At 65.4% G+C, this 13,494-nt stretch overlaps 3 protein-coding genes across 3 annotated transcripts; 2 read left to right on the top strand and 1 right to left on the bottom strand.

The window, feature by feature from the left end:
• Positions 1-71: 71 nt before the first annotated feature.
• On the top strand, positions 72-722 carry EMIHUDRAFT_227485 (hypothetical protein; the record flags this gene model as incomplete). The annotated part of the gene is made up of 2 exons (XM_005788060.1): positions 72-164; positions 285-722. The coding sequence occupies 2 exons, from the start codon at positions 72-74 to the stop codon at positions 720-722; spliced, it is 531 nt and encodes a 176-aa protein (XP_005788117.1).
• A 4,025-nt stretch (positions 723-4,747) lies between these two features.
• EMIHUDRAFT_440960 (hypothetical protein) lies at positions 4,748-7,016 on the top strand (the record flags this gene model as incomplete). Its single annotated transcript, XM_005788059.1, has 7 exons — positions 4,748-5,580; positions 5,760-5,884; positions 5,958-6,000; positions 6,240-6,326; positions 6,493-6,531; positions 6,594-6,694; positions 6,917-7,016. Coding segments are annotated over exons 1-7 (1,317 nt in total), but the record flags the coding sequence as incomplete, so codon positions are not given.
• Positions 7,017-9,009: 1,993 nt separating this feature from the next.
• Positions 9,010-12,846, bottom strand: EMIHUDRAFT_227482 (hypothetical protein; the record flags this gene model as incomplete). The annotated part of the gene is made up of 12 exons (XM_005788058.1): positions 9,010-9,321; positions 9,380-9,475; positions 9,551-9,649; positions 9,740-10,025; positions 10,096-10,295; positions 10,455-10,553; positions 10,758-10,817; positions 11,303-11,491; positions 11,568-11,610; positions 11,687-11,886; positions 12,074-12,211; positions 12,439-12,846. The coding sequence occupies 12 exons, from the start codon at positions 12,844-12,846 to the stop codon at positions 9,010-9,012; spliced, it is 2,130 nt and encodes a 709-aa protein (XP_005788115.1).
• Positions 12,847-13,494: the final 648 nt, after the last annotated feature.

Genomic DNA, 13,494 nt, shown 5'->3' with positions numbered 1-13,494 from the left:
GCACGAGTTGGCCTGCAAAAAATTTTCTTTCTTAATCGGGGTTTCTTTTTAATGAATTGGGGCACCAGCTGATGGCAGGCACCGCCGACGGGATGCCGACGGGCTTTGGCTGGGGCCTCTCGCGGCGGCAGCCCTTCTTCATGGGGCGTGCGAGACGCCCCGCCGTTTGACCGCCGTGGTGTGGGGTGTCTGACGCTCCCCGCGCTACGCCCCGTGCCTCGACCAGGCCGATCAACGCGCGCGTCGTGCGTCGCTCGCTGGCGCTGCGCGGCCTCGCGCAGCAGGTCTCCTACTCCGAGTGCTCGTCGGTCGGGCTCTGGCTGCGCCTCGGCTGGGTGTACGCGTCGCGCGGCCTCGGCTACTTCCGCGGCGAGCCGATCAGCCTCTCGCCGCGCTCGGGCGAGGGCCCTCCCTCGTGGCTCCTCGAGGAGGGCGCATTCGCGGTGGAGGTGACGGCGACGGCGGCGAGCGGCGCGCAGGCGGTTGCGACCGTCGCGGGCAAGGGCGACCCGGGCTACGGCGCGACCGCTAAGATGCTGGCCGAGGTGGGGCTCTGCCTGAGTCTGGACGCGCACCCCTCTGCGGCGGGAGGCGTGCTCACGCCCTGGACCGGCTTGGGGGAGGCCCTGGCGGCGCGCCTGCGCCGGGCGGAGGGCGGCGCCTTTATGACGCTCGACGTCGCGCGGACACCGCGGGCGGGCGATGGGGCGGCAGTGCGATGAGCCGCATGGGTGCGATGAGCCGCGACGGTATAGGTGGAAGGTGCGGACCGCCCGGATTGGAGTTGGTTAGAGGGTCTGACCCTGCTCGCTCGCGTGCCGGTAAAAAAGAAAAAAACTAGGGCCAATCCATACGGAAGTCCGCGCGCCGTAGCTTGCCGCCGTTCCAAGCCTGGATGCTGGACGGACCGCTCGTCGTCGTGTAGCCGCTTTGCGCTTACCATTGATACATCGCATCACACAGCCTCTCCCCCGTGAGAAAACTGGCACAAACAACTGGTGCGTGCTGCGTCGTCTAGCGGAGGACCCCTGCCGCCATATGCCGCGCCTCAGCGTCGGCATCGTCGGGCTCGGTGTCGCTCCTCATCGCAAACGCGTTTCCGTTTTTTTTGTAGGGCCCACACAATTGAAGTGGCGGCGATCACGAAAAAGCTGGCGGCGGGCGGTTTCCCTGTGCACGTGATTGCGCGCCAAAGGAGTGGGCGGCCCCCGCCGCGCCTGCCGGATCCACAACACTTTTGCGATGCTCTTTGTATCCCGCATGATAGTGCTCGGCATGTGCTGCTCGGCCTTTCTGCCTGGCGCTGCCGCGCTCTCGGCCGAGACTGAGCAAGCCACCGCACGTGGCACGACATTTGCAAGCAGGCCGCCTGCTAACAAGTGCTACGAAGAGGAACCTCTTTACGCCCGGGATGCGGTCGAAGCCTGGGCTCAGCGCTACTTTTCGATCCATGCCGATGGTCGCAGCGAGTCCTCGTTCCTGGACCCTGCTCCGTTCTCGCTCGACGACACTGTTACCATGACGTGCAAAGACGGCTGTGGCATGCGGATGGATGCGTGTGTACAACACGGCGCGAACTTCGGTCCGAAGAACTCTGCGTCAGTCCAATCGGCGTGTACCACAGTTCTAGATACGTGCCTTGAATCATGCGGCCGGCTTGGTGGAAGCGGCCTGCTCGGCGGAAGCAGCTACGCTTACGACCCGCATCCGACCAATCTTGTTGCCAGTGTGGACGCCATCGATAAGCTCGCACCAGCTTTCGCGAACGATTTCTTTCCCGGTCTTATGCGTTTCCTCAACAACGACCCGGAGATCCAGAATGAAATCAAGAAGGAGGTGGCGGAAGGCAAGTGCGAATGTTGGTTGGGAGGGTGTGTTGGCCTGGGTCTAAAATTATTTGCTGGCATCGAGGGAATTTCGTTCGCCCAGCTCCCTGCCGACCTTATGAACCCTAAAGAAGGCGGGGAGACCTCAGTCACTGCTGAAGCAGTCAACAGCACTCAGATCAAACTTAAGGTGCGTGCCACAGGAATTGTTGGCCATATCAAACACATCGGAGTCCGTGCAGAAGCCTGCGCAGGCGTCGGGTTTCAATGCAGCCTCGGATTTACCGCTCATATCCTTATTCCTATTATCGACGCCGCGTTCCTGGTTTCGGTTGTTTCGGATCCTGAGAAAAGCAGGCAGCAAATCAAACTCGAACCAGCGCCCGACGGTTTCAACCTCTGGAGCTCTGTGGTCTACCTCCAGCCCCCAGCGGAACTTTCTGCCTGTAGCGCAGTTTCGTCTTTGCTTACACCACTGGTGAATACGCTCGCCAATACTTTTACGGCCGCTATTGCCCCATTCATCCAAGCCAGCTATTCCAGTTGGATTGAAACTGCCCTTGGTCCGCTGATGAACGACCCCCTTCCACAAATCCCATCCGTGGATCTTGGAACGGCCGTGATCGACATCCGCTACAAAATCGAGTCTCTTACTGTTCATCACGGCGAGATTCGAGCTGCGGCAAGCTGGCATATCCAGTCCGTTCTCAAGACCGGAGACTGGCGCGACGGGCGTCGACTTGTCTTGCCTGAAGGTTTGGGCCAGAGGGATACGACCTCGCCGATCCCTTCACCTAACGGCCTTGTGGCGGTTGCAGTGAATCCATTGATTGCCGACAGCTTCCTGCACGCTATATGGTACGGTGCCTGGCCAACGATTGCAGTTGTCGGCAACGATACTGCATTCCAAGATCGCGGATACGATGGCGACCGTTTTCTGTGCTGCGAGGTCGGCGTCCACTGCGCTCTTTCGCCGTATTACGATGACCCGTGCCCGTTCCCCCCGCATAACATAAGGACTAGGAGGGCAAGTGTGGCGGGGGCCGCACTTGCCATTGTCTTCAAGGACGTCGTGCTTCCAAGGTCTCAGAGATACCCAAATGGTTGGAACGCGTCCCTGGTGATCCCTGCTCGAAGGCCGCCCTCTGCTCTAAGGCCGCCCTGCTCTCGGCATTGCGTTGTTGACTGATTAGCACTGTCTGGTCCAAACAGAAAGAGCCGTCGAAGAGCCGTCGAGTACATGAGACCCAAGCAAGTCGTCGTGATGTACCAGAAAACGAAACTAGCGCCAAAATTGAGATCTCAGGATCGACATTAATTTCTCGCGCCTACTTTCGCTGCTTGAGACTCGCCAAATAGATCCTGCGTCTATGACCGTGTGCAACGTCAAGTCGTGAACCGCGACAAGACCATCGCGCCAAGCGCGACTCTGTTGCTTTATGCGGCAGCATTCACCGTGACTCTTGCCGTGGATGGTTAGTGACCGCAATACTTACGCCGTGAGCTGAGCTTCACCAGCCGTTTCTCTTCCTACCCTTGCCTTCTCTTGCCGTCCGTTCTCTCTGCGCATCCCACTGCATGCGGCATCACAAGCGTCTTCTGCCGGGCGCGCATCTGAACTCGTACCTGGTAGGCCATCGCTTTGCTGAAAGATCAGGCGCCTGAATGGCGACAGTGAGCGTCTCCTACTTATGGATTGCGCTCAAGAGCGCGCCGCAGGCGAAGCGTTTTTTTGGCGGCAGGGCTGTTCCAGTTTATCTTGTGATCACGCGCGAGCCTGTGAATAGGCCCCGGAGGCCTCAACCCTCAACTAAAGGGTTGACGGGGGGTCTCAACCGTCAACCAGATGGTTGAGGGGGGGCCTCAACCCTCAACCCTTCAACCACCCCTATGGGCAGAAAGATCCGCCAAATCCGTGCTTTCGCGCTACCTGAGGGGAAAGCCGCTGATCGAGCCCAGCGTGCCCGCGGCCGCCTCCCGCGCAGCACCGCCGCTGCGGAATCGGATCGATCCCATGGAGGAGGAGGGCGCAGTCGGCCAGCGCAGCAGGCGGAGTCCCTCCCCGCGCCGGAGCCCCCCTGCAGTCGAGGGAGTCCTCGTTGGCGATGAAGGTGGCGACATCGAATCGCGGCCGACACACGTCACGGGAGGAATGGGCGATGAGCGGGAACGATGCGCGCTACGACGCCGACTCCGCCGTGCTCGTGGCCGCAGAAAGCCGCGCTCCAGGAGCACGCCAAGATGCAATGGCTCGCTTGCTTCGATTCAGCTCTCTCGGCAGCAGAAGTGGGGCTGGAGCGGGTGGGGGTGGATGCCGATTGAGGGGGAGCGTCTCCAGCTGCGCCCTGTGGCAGCTGCGCCCTGTGGCAGCTAGTCGAGGGACTTGGTAGTTGTGACCCCCCTGAGTGAGGACAGGAGAGAGAGAGCGTTTTGTGGTGTTTGTTGGTGTACGCAATAACGGGACAGGGTGGTTGTTCTCTCTATCTCCTCTTCTAGCTCTTAGCATGAGCTGCGCCCGGTGTCCGACCCCTTTTGCGCAGCAACACCTTAAATTTTTAGGCCCTCCAAATTCGGGTCGGAGCGTAGCGCTAGCGGCAGTGGGCCCCGAGTTTGAAAAGGGCGACGGACGCTTGCGTCCTAGCCTCCAACAACGCCTCCCCGGCGCAGAGGGGCCCCCGGAGGGATGCACAACCGCTCCACGCCACGCCGCTTGCGGCGGTCCTCTTCCCAGCTCCGCTGAGGGCCCGTGCGTTATCTTCTCAATAACAAGGCTGTGAAGGCTGTAAGGTAGTGAAAGACCTTCCCTGGGTCTGTCTCTCACACCCTCACTGTCGTCGTATGCGAGGTTTTGTTTTCTTATCACCCTATCTGTGAATTTGCCCTTGAATCGACAACCGTCGCCGCCAGTTCGCACCGCTCTGCCGCCCGTTTCATGCCGCTCGTCGCCGCCCTGCCCGTCGCCGCAGTCATCACCGCCCTCGCCACCCGCGTCGCCGCCGCCCTCTTCACCGCCTCCAGCACCGCCACCGCCGCCGCCGCCGCCGCCGCCGCCGCCCCAATGTGGATGTGCACCGCCGCAACAGCCACCACAGCCGCCTCTGCTGCTGCAGCCATCGCGTCCGCCCGCGGCAAGCGCCGCGACACCGCCGAGTCCACTCCCGTCGAGCTGATCACCGTCCACGACGGGATGCGGCTTGTGACTGGCCCGCTCCGGCTCGAGCCCTCGGACGGTGGGCCGTGCCTGTCGCCCTGGCGGCTCGAGCAGCGCGGCTCGCGGCGGTGGCTCCGGGGCGACGAGGGCACGCGGCTGGCGCTGCGTGATGCCGGCGGCGTCGGGCAGGTGCTCTGCCTCGGCCCCGGCTGCCTTCGCTGCCTCTCGCGCGGAAGTCGGAACCGGATGGCCGCACGCGCATGCTGGAAGGGAGACCACGAGGCGGTGGTGGTGCAGGGCGTGGTTCAGGCGGCGTGGCCGCTTGCCGAGCCGGCCTGCTCCTACGCCGCCCTCACCCCCGCCGTGTGGGTCTCCGCCGCAGCGCCGCCGCCGCAGCTCCTCGCAGTCGCCGTCGCCGTCGCCGTCGCCATCGCCGCGCTGCAGCTGCACCGGCAGCAGAAGCAGATCAGTCGCTCGAGATTGGCGCTGGCCCGCGCGTCGGGCGCGGCGCGTGAGGCGCGCCTGTCGTGGCGCGAGGCGCGCGACGCCACCCGCCCTCTCCAGCTCGTGACGGCGCTGCGCGAGGGTACGCACGCTGAGGAGGTGTGGGCGACACTCAGACAGAGAGAGGCAGCACGGACACAACCGACGTACACATCACGTACTTGCACGCACGCACGCACGCACGCACGCACGCACGCACGCGCACGCCCGCACGCACGCACGCCCTTACCCCACCACCTCGTGCGAGCGTGGAGAGGCTCCCCCGTCCCGCGCCTCAGGTGAGCGTGGTGGACCCGAGCGGCAAGCTGCTCATGTCTTGGGCCGAGGGGCTCCTCCGCCTCTCCGACGACCACGGCGCCCTCGTCCTGACCCCGCCACCCTCCAAGCTCTCTCTGCTCACCACGCGCCGCCGCAGCTCGCCGAGGAAGGGGCGCGGCGAGGCGGCGTCTCTTCACAGTTGCCGCGGCTGTGAGCAGGCGCCACCGCATCTCGCTCGCTGAGCTGAGCGGCCTGCGCTACGCCGAGGCCACTAGATGCGGAGCGGACCTCTCTGTGACCCCGAGACCGACACGCATTCAGCCGCATGCGACCGTATTCGTAGCCCACTGTGTCCACCCTTGTGTCCGTGCTGGCGAGACCGTGCTTCCGCCCCTGACTGCCGCGTGAGTTCATGACGCACGCAGAGGAGATGCCCACTCGCTAGTAGTCATGCTGGTAGTCTTGACTCGTTGGGCATGAGTTACTGGCCCACGATGCAGGCCGAAGACCTGCCCGAGGCGCTGCGGCTCCACGCCGCGCAGAGCGCAAAGAAGTGGGCCACCCGCCGCTGCTTGCGGCTAAGCACAGTTGCGGCCATCCCCGCACCGCTGCTGCTCTCGTTGCTACCGCTGCCTCTCCCTCCCCTGCTGCCTCTCACCCTCCCCTGCTGCCCCTCTCACCCTCGCCGCAGCTGCCCCCCCCCCCCCACCCCCCCACTCATTCCGCCGCTCCCCTGGGGGCTGCTCCCCGCAGCTCTCGCGGGAGTACGTCGTCCGCTTCTCGAGCGACTGGGCGGCGCTGCTTTGAGGGACCGCCGCACCGGCTCATCTTAATCGTCGGTTCTTACTTCATAGGCGGCGCTGCTCTGGCTCGAGGGGCTGCAGGCGCTGCTGCACGCCGCCGGCCTGCTGCTCAAGCCCATCCGGCCCGCGGCGCTGCTGTGGTTGCGAGCGAGGAGCCGCCTCACCAGATGCGGAACCCCCCCCCCCCCGCGCGCCATCTCTTGCTGCCGCTCGAGGCTACGCGCACCCGGCACTCTCCTTTGGCCATGCACGCTCTCGGCCTGTACTCAGTAGCCCACAGTCTTCGCGCGAGGCGTCTCCCCGTGCGCCGCACGCCCCGTAGTCACGCCCCTCTCGCTGTCGCACGCCCCTACCCTGCTGTACTCACACCGCAGGACCCGCCTCTCCGAGGCCTCCCGCGAGCAGGGCCTTGCACGAGGCCGGCTGCTCGCCAAAGTCATCCGCGAGAGCGCCGCGCCGAGCGCCGCGCCGAGCGCGGCCGCCCTCAAGTGAGTGACGACCGCTGCGCGCCCTCAAGCGAGTGCGGCCGGCGGCGGCCGAGAGATGCACGCCCGTTTCGGAGGGCGGCGGCGAGGCTGGGGAGGGGAGGGCTTGAGCTGTGTCCATAGTGGCTCTGTGCCAGAGCCCCACTCTGTTGAGGACTTGCGTGAGACAGTTGTGGGCTTCGGCTTGGGGCAAATGTGGCGGGGGACTCCCTCCGGGGGAGGACTGAGAGCACATACTTGGGGGCGGGGGGAGGGGGGGGTATACGTGTTACGTGTTCTGCAACTCTACGTCGGCTCTCGCGTGCGTTGAGAACCATGCAGTGCATGCTGTAGCCTGTACACCTGCACTGTGCACAACTTAGGTCTTAGCGAACTCGTGAGGGGTCGTGGGGTGTTTTAGGATTTGAAAATTTTGTCTCATTAGTGCATAGTGGTAAATTTAGTCATTTCAATTTTTATCAACCTTGGCGTGCTATCTGCTAACTTCTATATCTAGAGAGCGGGGGGGTCAGCACACAAGTGTCAGCATGTGGAGAGTGGAGGCTGCTGAGTGCTGTGCTGGGGCTGGGAGTACGGCTTTAGAGGCTAGAGTCTTACTAATTGACCCGCGCGCGGGGAAGAAAAACGGATTCGAGTCGTCAAACATCGAGGGGGGACCGGGGGGCGGTAAGTCGTCGTCGCCCGGCGCTGCTTGCAGCACCATGGCGATGGCGCTAAGAGGTTCCTTCCTCTTCCCCCCCCCCCCCCCCTGCACGGCGCGCGATACACATTGCTTCTTAGCTCCCCGGCTCTGGGCGACTGGGCGTGCGGTTTGCGGGTTGTGTTCTCTAGGCACTTGAGCACTTGAGCACTGGATAGGGTCGATTCCGCATGGTACGGGCTATTCCCCGAAGGGCTCTACGCGCGGCGTGAGAGCTTGTAAGATCTCCGAACGATTTACGTGCTAGACACACATGTGTCCGTCGCGAAACATTCGAGGCTCGGGCTGGACGAGGTAGCGTCAATGCCGCGCTCACCGCAGTGGCGGCGTGTCACGTGTGGATCGGAAGCTTCCAAGAAGTGCGGGCGCTGCGCCAACTGCCCGCCACCACCGCGCTACTGCAGCCCGAGCTGCCAGCGGGCGCACTGGAGGATCGAGCACAGAGAGGTAATACCCGCCGGTGGGATGGCGGGGGGACTCCCCAGGGCCATCACGTGGGGGGACTCCCCAGGTGATCTGTGATCTGTGAGGGTCCGCCCGCAGGCGCATTTTGTATACCGAGGCGGTGCCCGGTGCCGAACCTGTCGGACCTTAAGACAGCGTTGTAGATCCCTGGGCGAGGGTGGTGGAGAGGGCGGCCCGTCGGCGCCAAACCACCTCCCACCGAGGTGGGCAGGTTCCACGCGTTCCCGGACCGCCCCGTTGGAGGTAGGCCGCTCGTCTAGCCAATCAGCCTTAAGCGAGCGGTCTGGCCGTTGGAATGGCCGAGGAGGGGAGGACGACTGTCTCTGACGGCGAACCTCAGTTACGAGCCGCCCTCCCCTCGAGACGCGAGGCCAGCGCACTCGGGGCCCGAGCCCCAGCGTGCACCGTCCCACACGCCTCACGCGGCCTCTGCCTGGAGCGGGATCGCAAGCGAGTCCCCGGGCCGGTGCGCGTCTTCCCCGAGAGAGAGAGGAGCGGGAGCGAGGGACCTTCTTAGTTGTCCGGCATGCAGACGCATGCACGGCCGTTCAGAAATTTTCCCAGCCGTTGGAATGGCTGCGCTCCCGGTTGCACGCGATCGGAGCGATTCCAGGGTCCGCTGCGCATATCCCCGGCGGCACGACGGTGGCCGGCGCTTGCGCGCCAGCCCCGTCCGCCGCCGGTTCCGCGGCCGCGGTCCCTGTCATACTCATAGCTACGGCTTTACACGCGCCATGGATCTGCGGAAAAGAAGGTGCCACTCTCTTGTCAGGCCACGCGCACGACTCACACAGCGATCGGCCAATTCTCGACAGGCCTAGAGGCCAGTGTTCGACTTTGGGATGCCGGTCCCCGCGAGCGATGTGGTCGCAAAAATGTGGTGGTCGCGCAAGTCGCCCGGCGATGCGAGTGGCGACTCGGGCACGTTTTGAAACGGCGGCGCCGATTCGCGCCCGCCAAACCCGCCGTAGTCGCTGGACGCCTTCTTCAGCGTCTTCGAGTCCCTCGCCACCTCGGAGATGGTCCCGAGCGGCGCGACCGGGTGCCCCGAGAGCGGCTTGTCGTTGTCAATCTCGAGTGTCCAGTGGCAGTCGGGGTGCAGCATTTCGGCAAACAGGTTCGGGATCGCCTATACTCACGGCTGCAGCCCGTAAGGAGACGCGGCTCAAAGCCAGCGCCGCGCGTACGAAGCTCCGGCTCGCCAGCGTGGGACAGACGAGCGTCAGCCGGAACTGCGGCGGACACGCCTTCTCGTACTCCTCCTGTCGCGCAATGTCGTTCACCTAGTCACGGCCCGGCGCGCGCGGTGGAAGTGTGGGTCGCGCCGCTGCTGCAAGCGCCGCCGCCGCCGCCTCGACGAGCAGCTGCGGCGTCACTGTCTGCCACTTGAGGAGCTCCGGCAAGAGGGAGGCCGTCCCGCCCAAGTGCCGCATCGCAATCAAGTTGGCGTCGTCGTCCTACACACGACGGACGGGGGGCGTCGGCGCGGCGGGTTTGGCGCGCGCGCGGTGGGGAGCGGTGTGGGCTTCGTCCCTCTGCAGCAGCACGAGCACGTCCAGCGCATCGAGCGAGGATATGGCCCAGAGCAGCTGCAGCTCCCATTCGCCCAAGGACGGCCCCGCGCCCTTGTCAAGCAGCGGGACCGCCCCGCTCGGCTGCTTGCCCAACGCCGACGGCTTGCGCGTCGATCGCTCGAGCACCGAGCCGTCCGCGCGAAACTTCTCGGCACCGATGACATGCCCCGCCCGCAGCGCCTGCTTGAAGCGCCGCTCTCGCCGGTCGATTCTGCCCCGGCCGGGGACGCGGCGCTGCTGCCGTGCCGGCAGCTCGCGCCTGATTGGCTCGTCAAGGAGTACGAGCGAGAATCGGGGGGGGGGGGGGGGCTCGGGGCGGCGGCTCGCACCCCGTCTCCATGCCGCACTCGAGCACGCGCCATCCTCGCCGCTGCAGCCGCAGCGTGAGCGCCTTTGCCTCCCAGTCGCCCGCCGCGCTCACGATCACCGCGCACCGAGCCTTTGGCCGCGACGACTCGAGGACGCCCAGCCTGCCGCCGTCTGCCGGCGCGTAGTCGGCGTGCGCGTCTCCGACGGCCAGGACGGCGGCCTTGAAGAGGGGCGGCCCGACGAACTGGTTGAGGACGACGGTGGCGATGACGAGGGTGGTGAGCTCGCCTGGCGTGAGCCGTCAAACTCAGAAGAGCGGTGCTGCCTCAGCAGTGGCGAGGCTGGCTGGCTCGCCGCTGATGGGCAGCGCGTCGCCCACGCGGGTAATCAAGCCGAGCGTGACGCCGGCTTGCGTCAGCAGCGTCATCCAGTACTTGTCGCGGTGCGCCGGCTCCGCGTCGACGAGGTAGGCGCCGGCCTTTGCGCCGAGCACGATCCCTCCGGCGCGGAGGGCGAAGAGGAAGAGGGCGGTGGGCGCCTTGAGGGAGGAGGAGAGGGGCAGGTCAGGGAGGAGGGGGGAGGGAGGAGGAAGACAGGGGTCGGTGATGCAGCAGAGAGGAGGAGGAAGAGGAGAGTCGGTCATGCAAACAGGGAGGAGGAGGAGGCGGGTGGGCGCCTGCACGAGCAGCACGTCGAGCTGCAGCGACGCGCCGGTGAGCGTGAAGAAGGCGATGTAGATGACCTGGGCGGGGGAGGGGGGTAGGCGCGCGTAGTCGAGGTGTGCGGCCGACGCGTTGTGCGAGGGGGAGGCCCCGCCGCCCCTGCTGCCCTTCTGCTGCCCTTCCTCTCGCTGCCTCTCCCTCTCCCTCCCGCTCTGCCTCCCTGCCTCTCCGCCTCTCTGCCTGGCCCTCCCCTCTCCCTCTCCCTCTCCCTCTCGGATGGCCTCGACGAGTCGTCGAGGATGCCTCGGGTAGTCTCGGGTAGTCTCGGGTAGTCTCGGGTAGTCTCGGGTGATCTCGGGTGATCTCGGGTGATCTCGGGTGATCTCGGGTGATCTCGGGTAGTCTCGGGTAGTCTCTTGCCTCGGACGAGTCGTGGAGGATGCGCAGGAACTCGAGCCTACGCGGTGAATACGCCGACATCAGGGCGGGAAGACGGCATTGTCAAGAGTATTCAGAGCCCCGCGTGAGTCCGTGTCCTCTCGAGCGCTACTCGGGACAGCAAGACCACGTCTTCCGCTTCTCGGGACGCGAGCCTGCTCGGCGTATAGTTGGCGACGGTGAAGCCGGCGACCATCGAGATGATGAGCGGCTGGTGGAAGGTACCGCCCCACGTCTTCTCCTCCCACTGCTCCGACTCGAAGATGCCAAAGCCGGTGAGCTGCATCAGCATCGACTCGGCGAGCACGATAGCAACCTACCAGACGGCGCCGGGAAGGGTCCGCGAAACTGCCGGGGCAGCTGCTGCCGACCCCGCCGACCACGATGGCGACCTGGATCGACAGCACCACCGCGGCGGGGCACGCCACCCTCTCGCTGATCGACCGGCGATCGCCTATTACCCCAGATTGCCCGAGATCACCCGAGATTACCCGAGATCGCCTCCTCTCACTGTATCGACCGGCGGTCGCCCGTGCTGGTCATGCTGCCGCCGCCGTGGAGGCGGAACTTTGCGTGCAGCGCGGCCGTCATACGGACGGTCCAGTCCATCGCGTAACCGAGCACGACTCCGATGAGGACGGAGACGGCGATCTGCGCCGCGAAGCTCGCCAGCACCACCCAGCCAGGCTGGCCGCCGCCGCCGTCGCCGACCTGCGGGTGGGGAGGGTGGGAAGGAGGAGGCGGGCTGTGACGGCGGGGAAGGCAGCTACGGCCTCGACGCGGCCCGACGAGGAGCGTCTAGGGGGTGCCTGCTGCGGCGTCCAAGGGGGGGGGCTGTGTTGCGGCGTCTCGAGGGCGGGCGCTGGCGCATGCTAGGGCGACGGGCGATCGCGTGCACAAGGAGCATCGTGACGGCGAAGAGGACGACGACGATGACGTCGGTCAGGACCGTGAGTGAGAGAGTCATCGTGGTGAAGGCGCCCCGCGCGCCCAGCTCCGTGATGAGCGCGATCGCGGACGAGGGAGAGCGCGCGACCTGCGGACGGGTCGGAGGGCGAGTCGGTGGACGTGTGTCCGCGTGTCAGTCGGTGGTGCGTGCGTCGGTGGTGCGTGCGTCGGTGATGTGTGATGGGCGGGCCGTGGGCGTGGTGGCGCGAGCGGGAATGCTCGCGGCGGTGTGCGCCCAAGCGGGGCGGGTGGGTGGAGTTTGCGGTGTGAGGAGGTGTAGAGGAGTTGAGAGCGCGCCGCGAGGCAAGCAATCACCATCGACGTCGCAAGCTGAACATCCGGCGTCTGGCCGGCTGTGAGCGGGAGGTAGGGTGCGGCAAAGTAGAAGCAGCTTCCCACCAGCCCGTACGTCACGAGCACCAGCGCCGTCAGCAGCACCAGCGTCGGCTGGATCGTGCCCTCCATGTCGCTCAGCAGAAATTTGGTGCCGGCCGAGAACCCGATGAAGCCCATCGCGTCATTGTTGATGAGGTCGGCGAGGCTGGTGCAATCGTCGTGCGTGAGCATCCCGAGCACGTATGGCCCAGCGGCAGCACCAGCGACGAGGTAGCCGGTGATCAGAGGCAGGCCGAGCGGCGAGCTGCGGCCGACCGAGGCGAGCGTCGAGGCGGCGACAGAAGCAAAGGCGAAGGCGGCGGCGGTCCTCGCGGTCGGGCAGGACATGCTCCGGCGAGACAGAAGCTGTTGAAAAAATCGCGTGACCGAGAGCTCTTGGGCGGGGCCGACAAAAGGCCGACGATAGGCGCGCGGAAGAAGAAAAACGACGAGGCGACTGAGTCCCACTGTAAGCTGTAAGCACCCTAAAGCAACCCCCGTTTAGGCCGCTTAGGCGCTTAAAGGCGAGGAGAGACGGCCGAGACTCCCCGGGGCCTGGCGTGCCTCCGCCGCTAGCTCCGCCGTGGGCTGAGCGCCTGGGAGAGCCACTCAGCAACGGAGTGGTGATGGTGTGCGAGCGTGTAGGTGGCTTGTTGCACGAGTATATGGGCTATGGGCCAAAAGCGTCGAAAATGTCCAAAAAAAGTGACTTGTTTGTGACAGCCCCACAGCCGGCGCGCGCTGCCGGGAAGCACCGCTCGCGTGTCGGCGGCACTCCCTGGCACCCAGGGAGTGCGGCGAACCGACCAGAACGAACAGGCTCGACGCCGCGCTCGCTGTGGGGCTGCCACAAAGTCGCCGCCGAGCGTGCCACCGAAGGCGTCCCGTCGGAGGTGATGGAGTTTGAGACCTGAGGCTGCGGAGGTGACGCCTGAGGTACCGACCCGTGCACGGCGACTCAGCCGGCGACCACCACGGGCTCAGACGAGACTTGTC

Source organism: Emiliania huxleyi (genome assembly GCF_000372725.1).
Source record: "Emiliania huxleyi CCMP1516 chromosome Unknown EMIHUscaffold_139, whole genome shotgun sequence".
Lineage (NCBI taxonomy): Eukaryota > Haptophyta > Isochrysidales > Noelaerhabdaceae > Emiliania > Emiliania huxleyi.
This window is presented reverse-complemented; position numbering and strand designations above follow the sequence as displayed.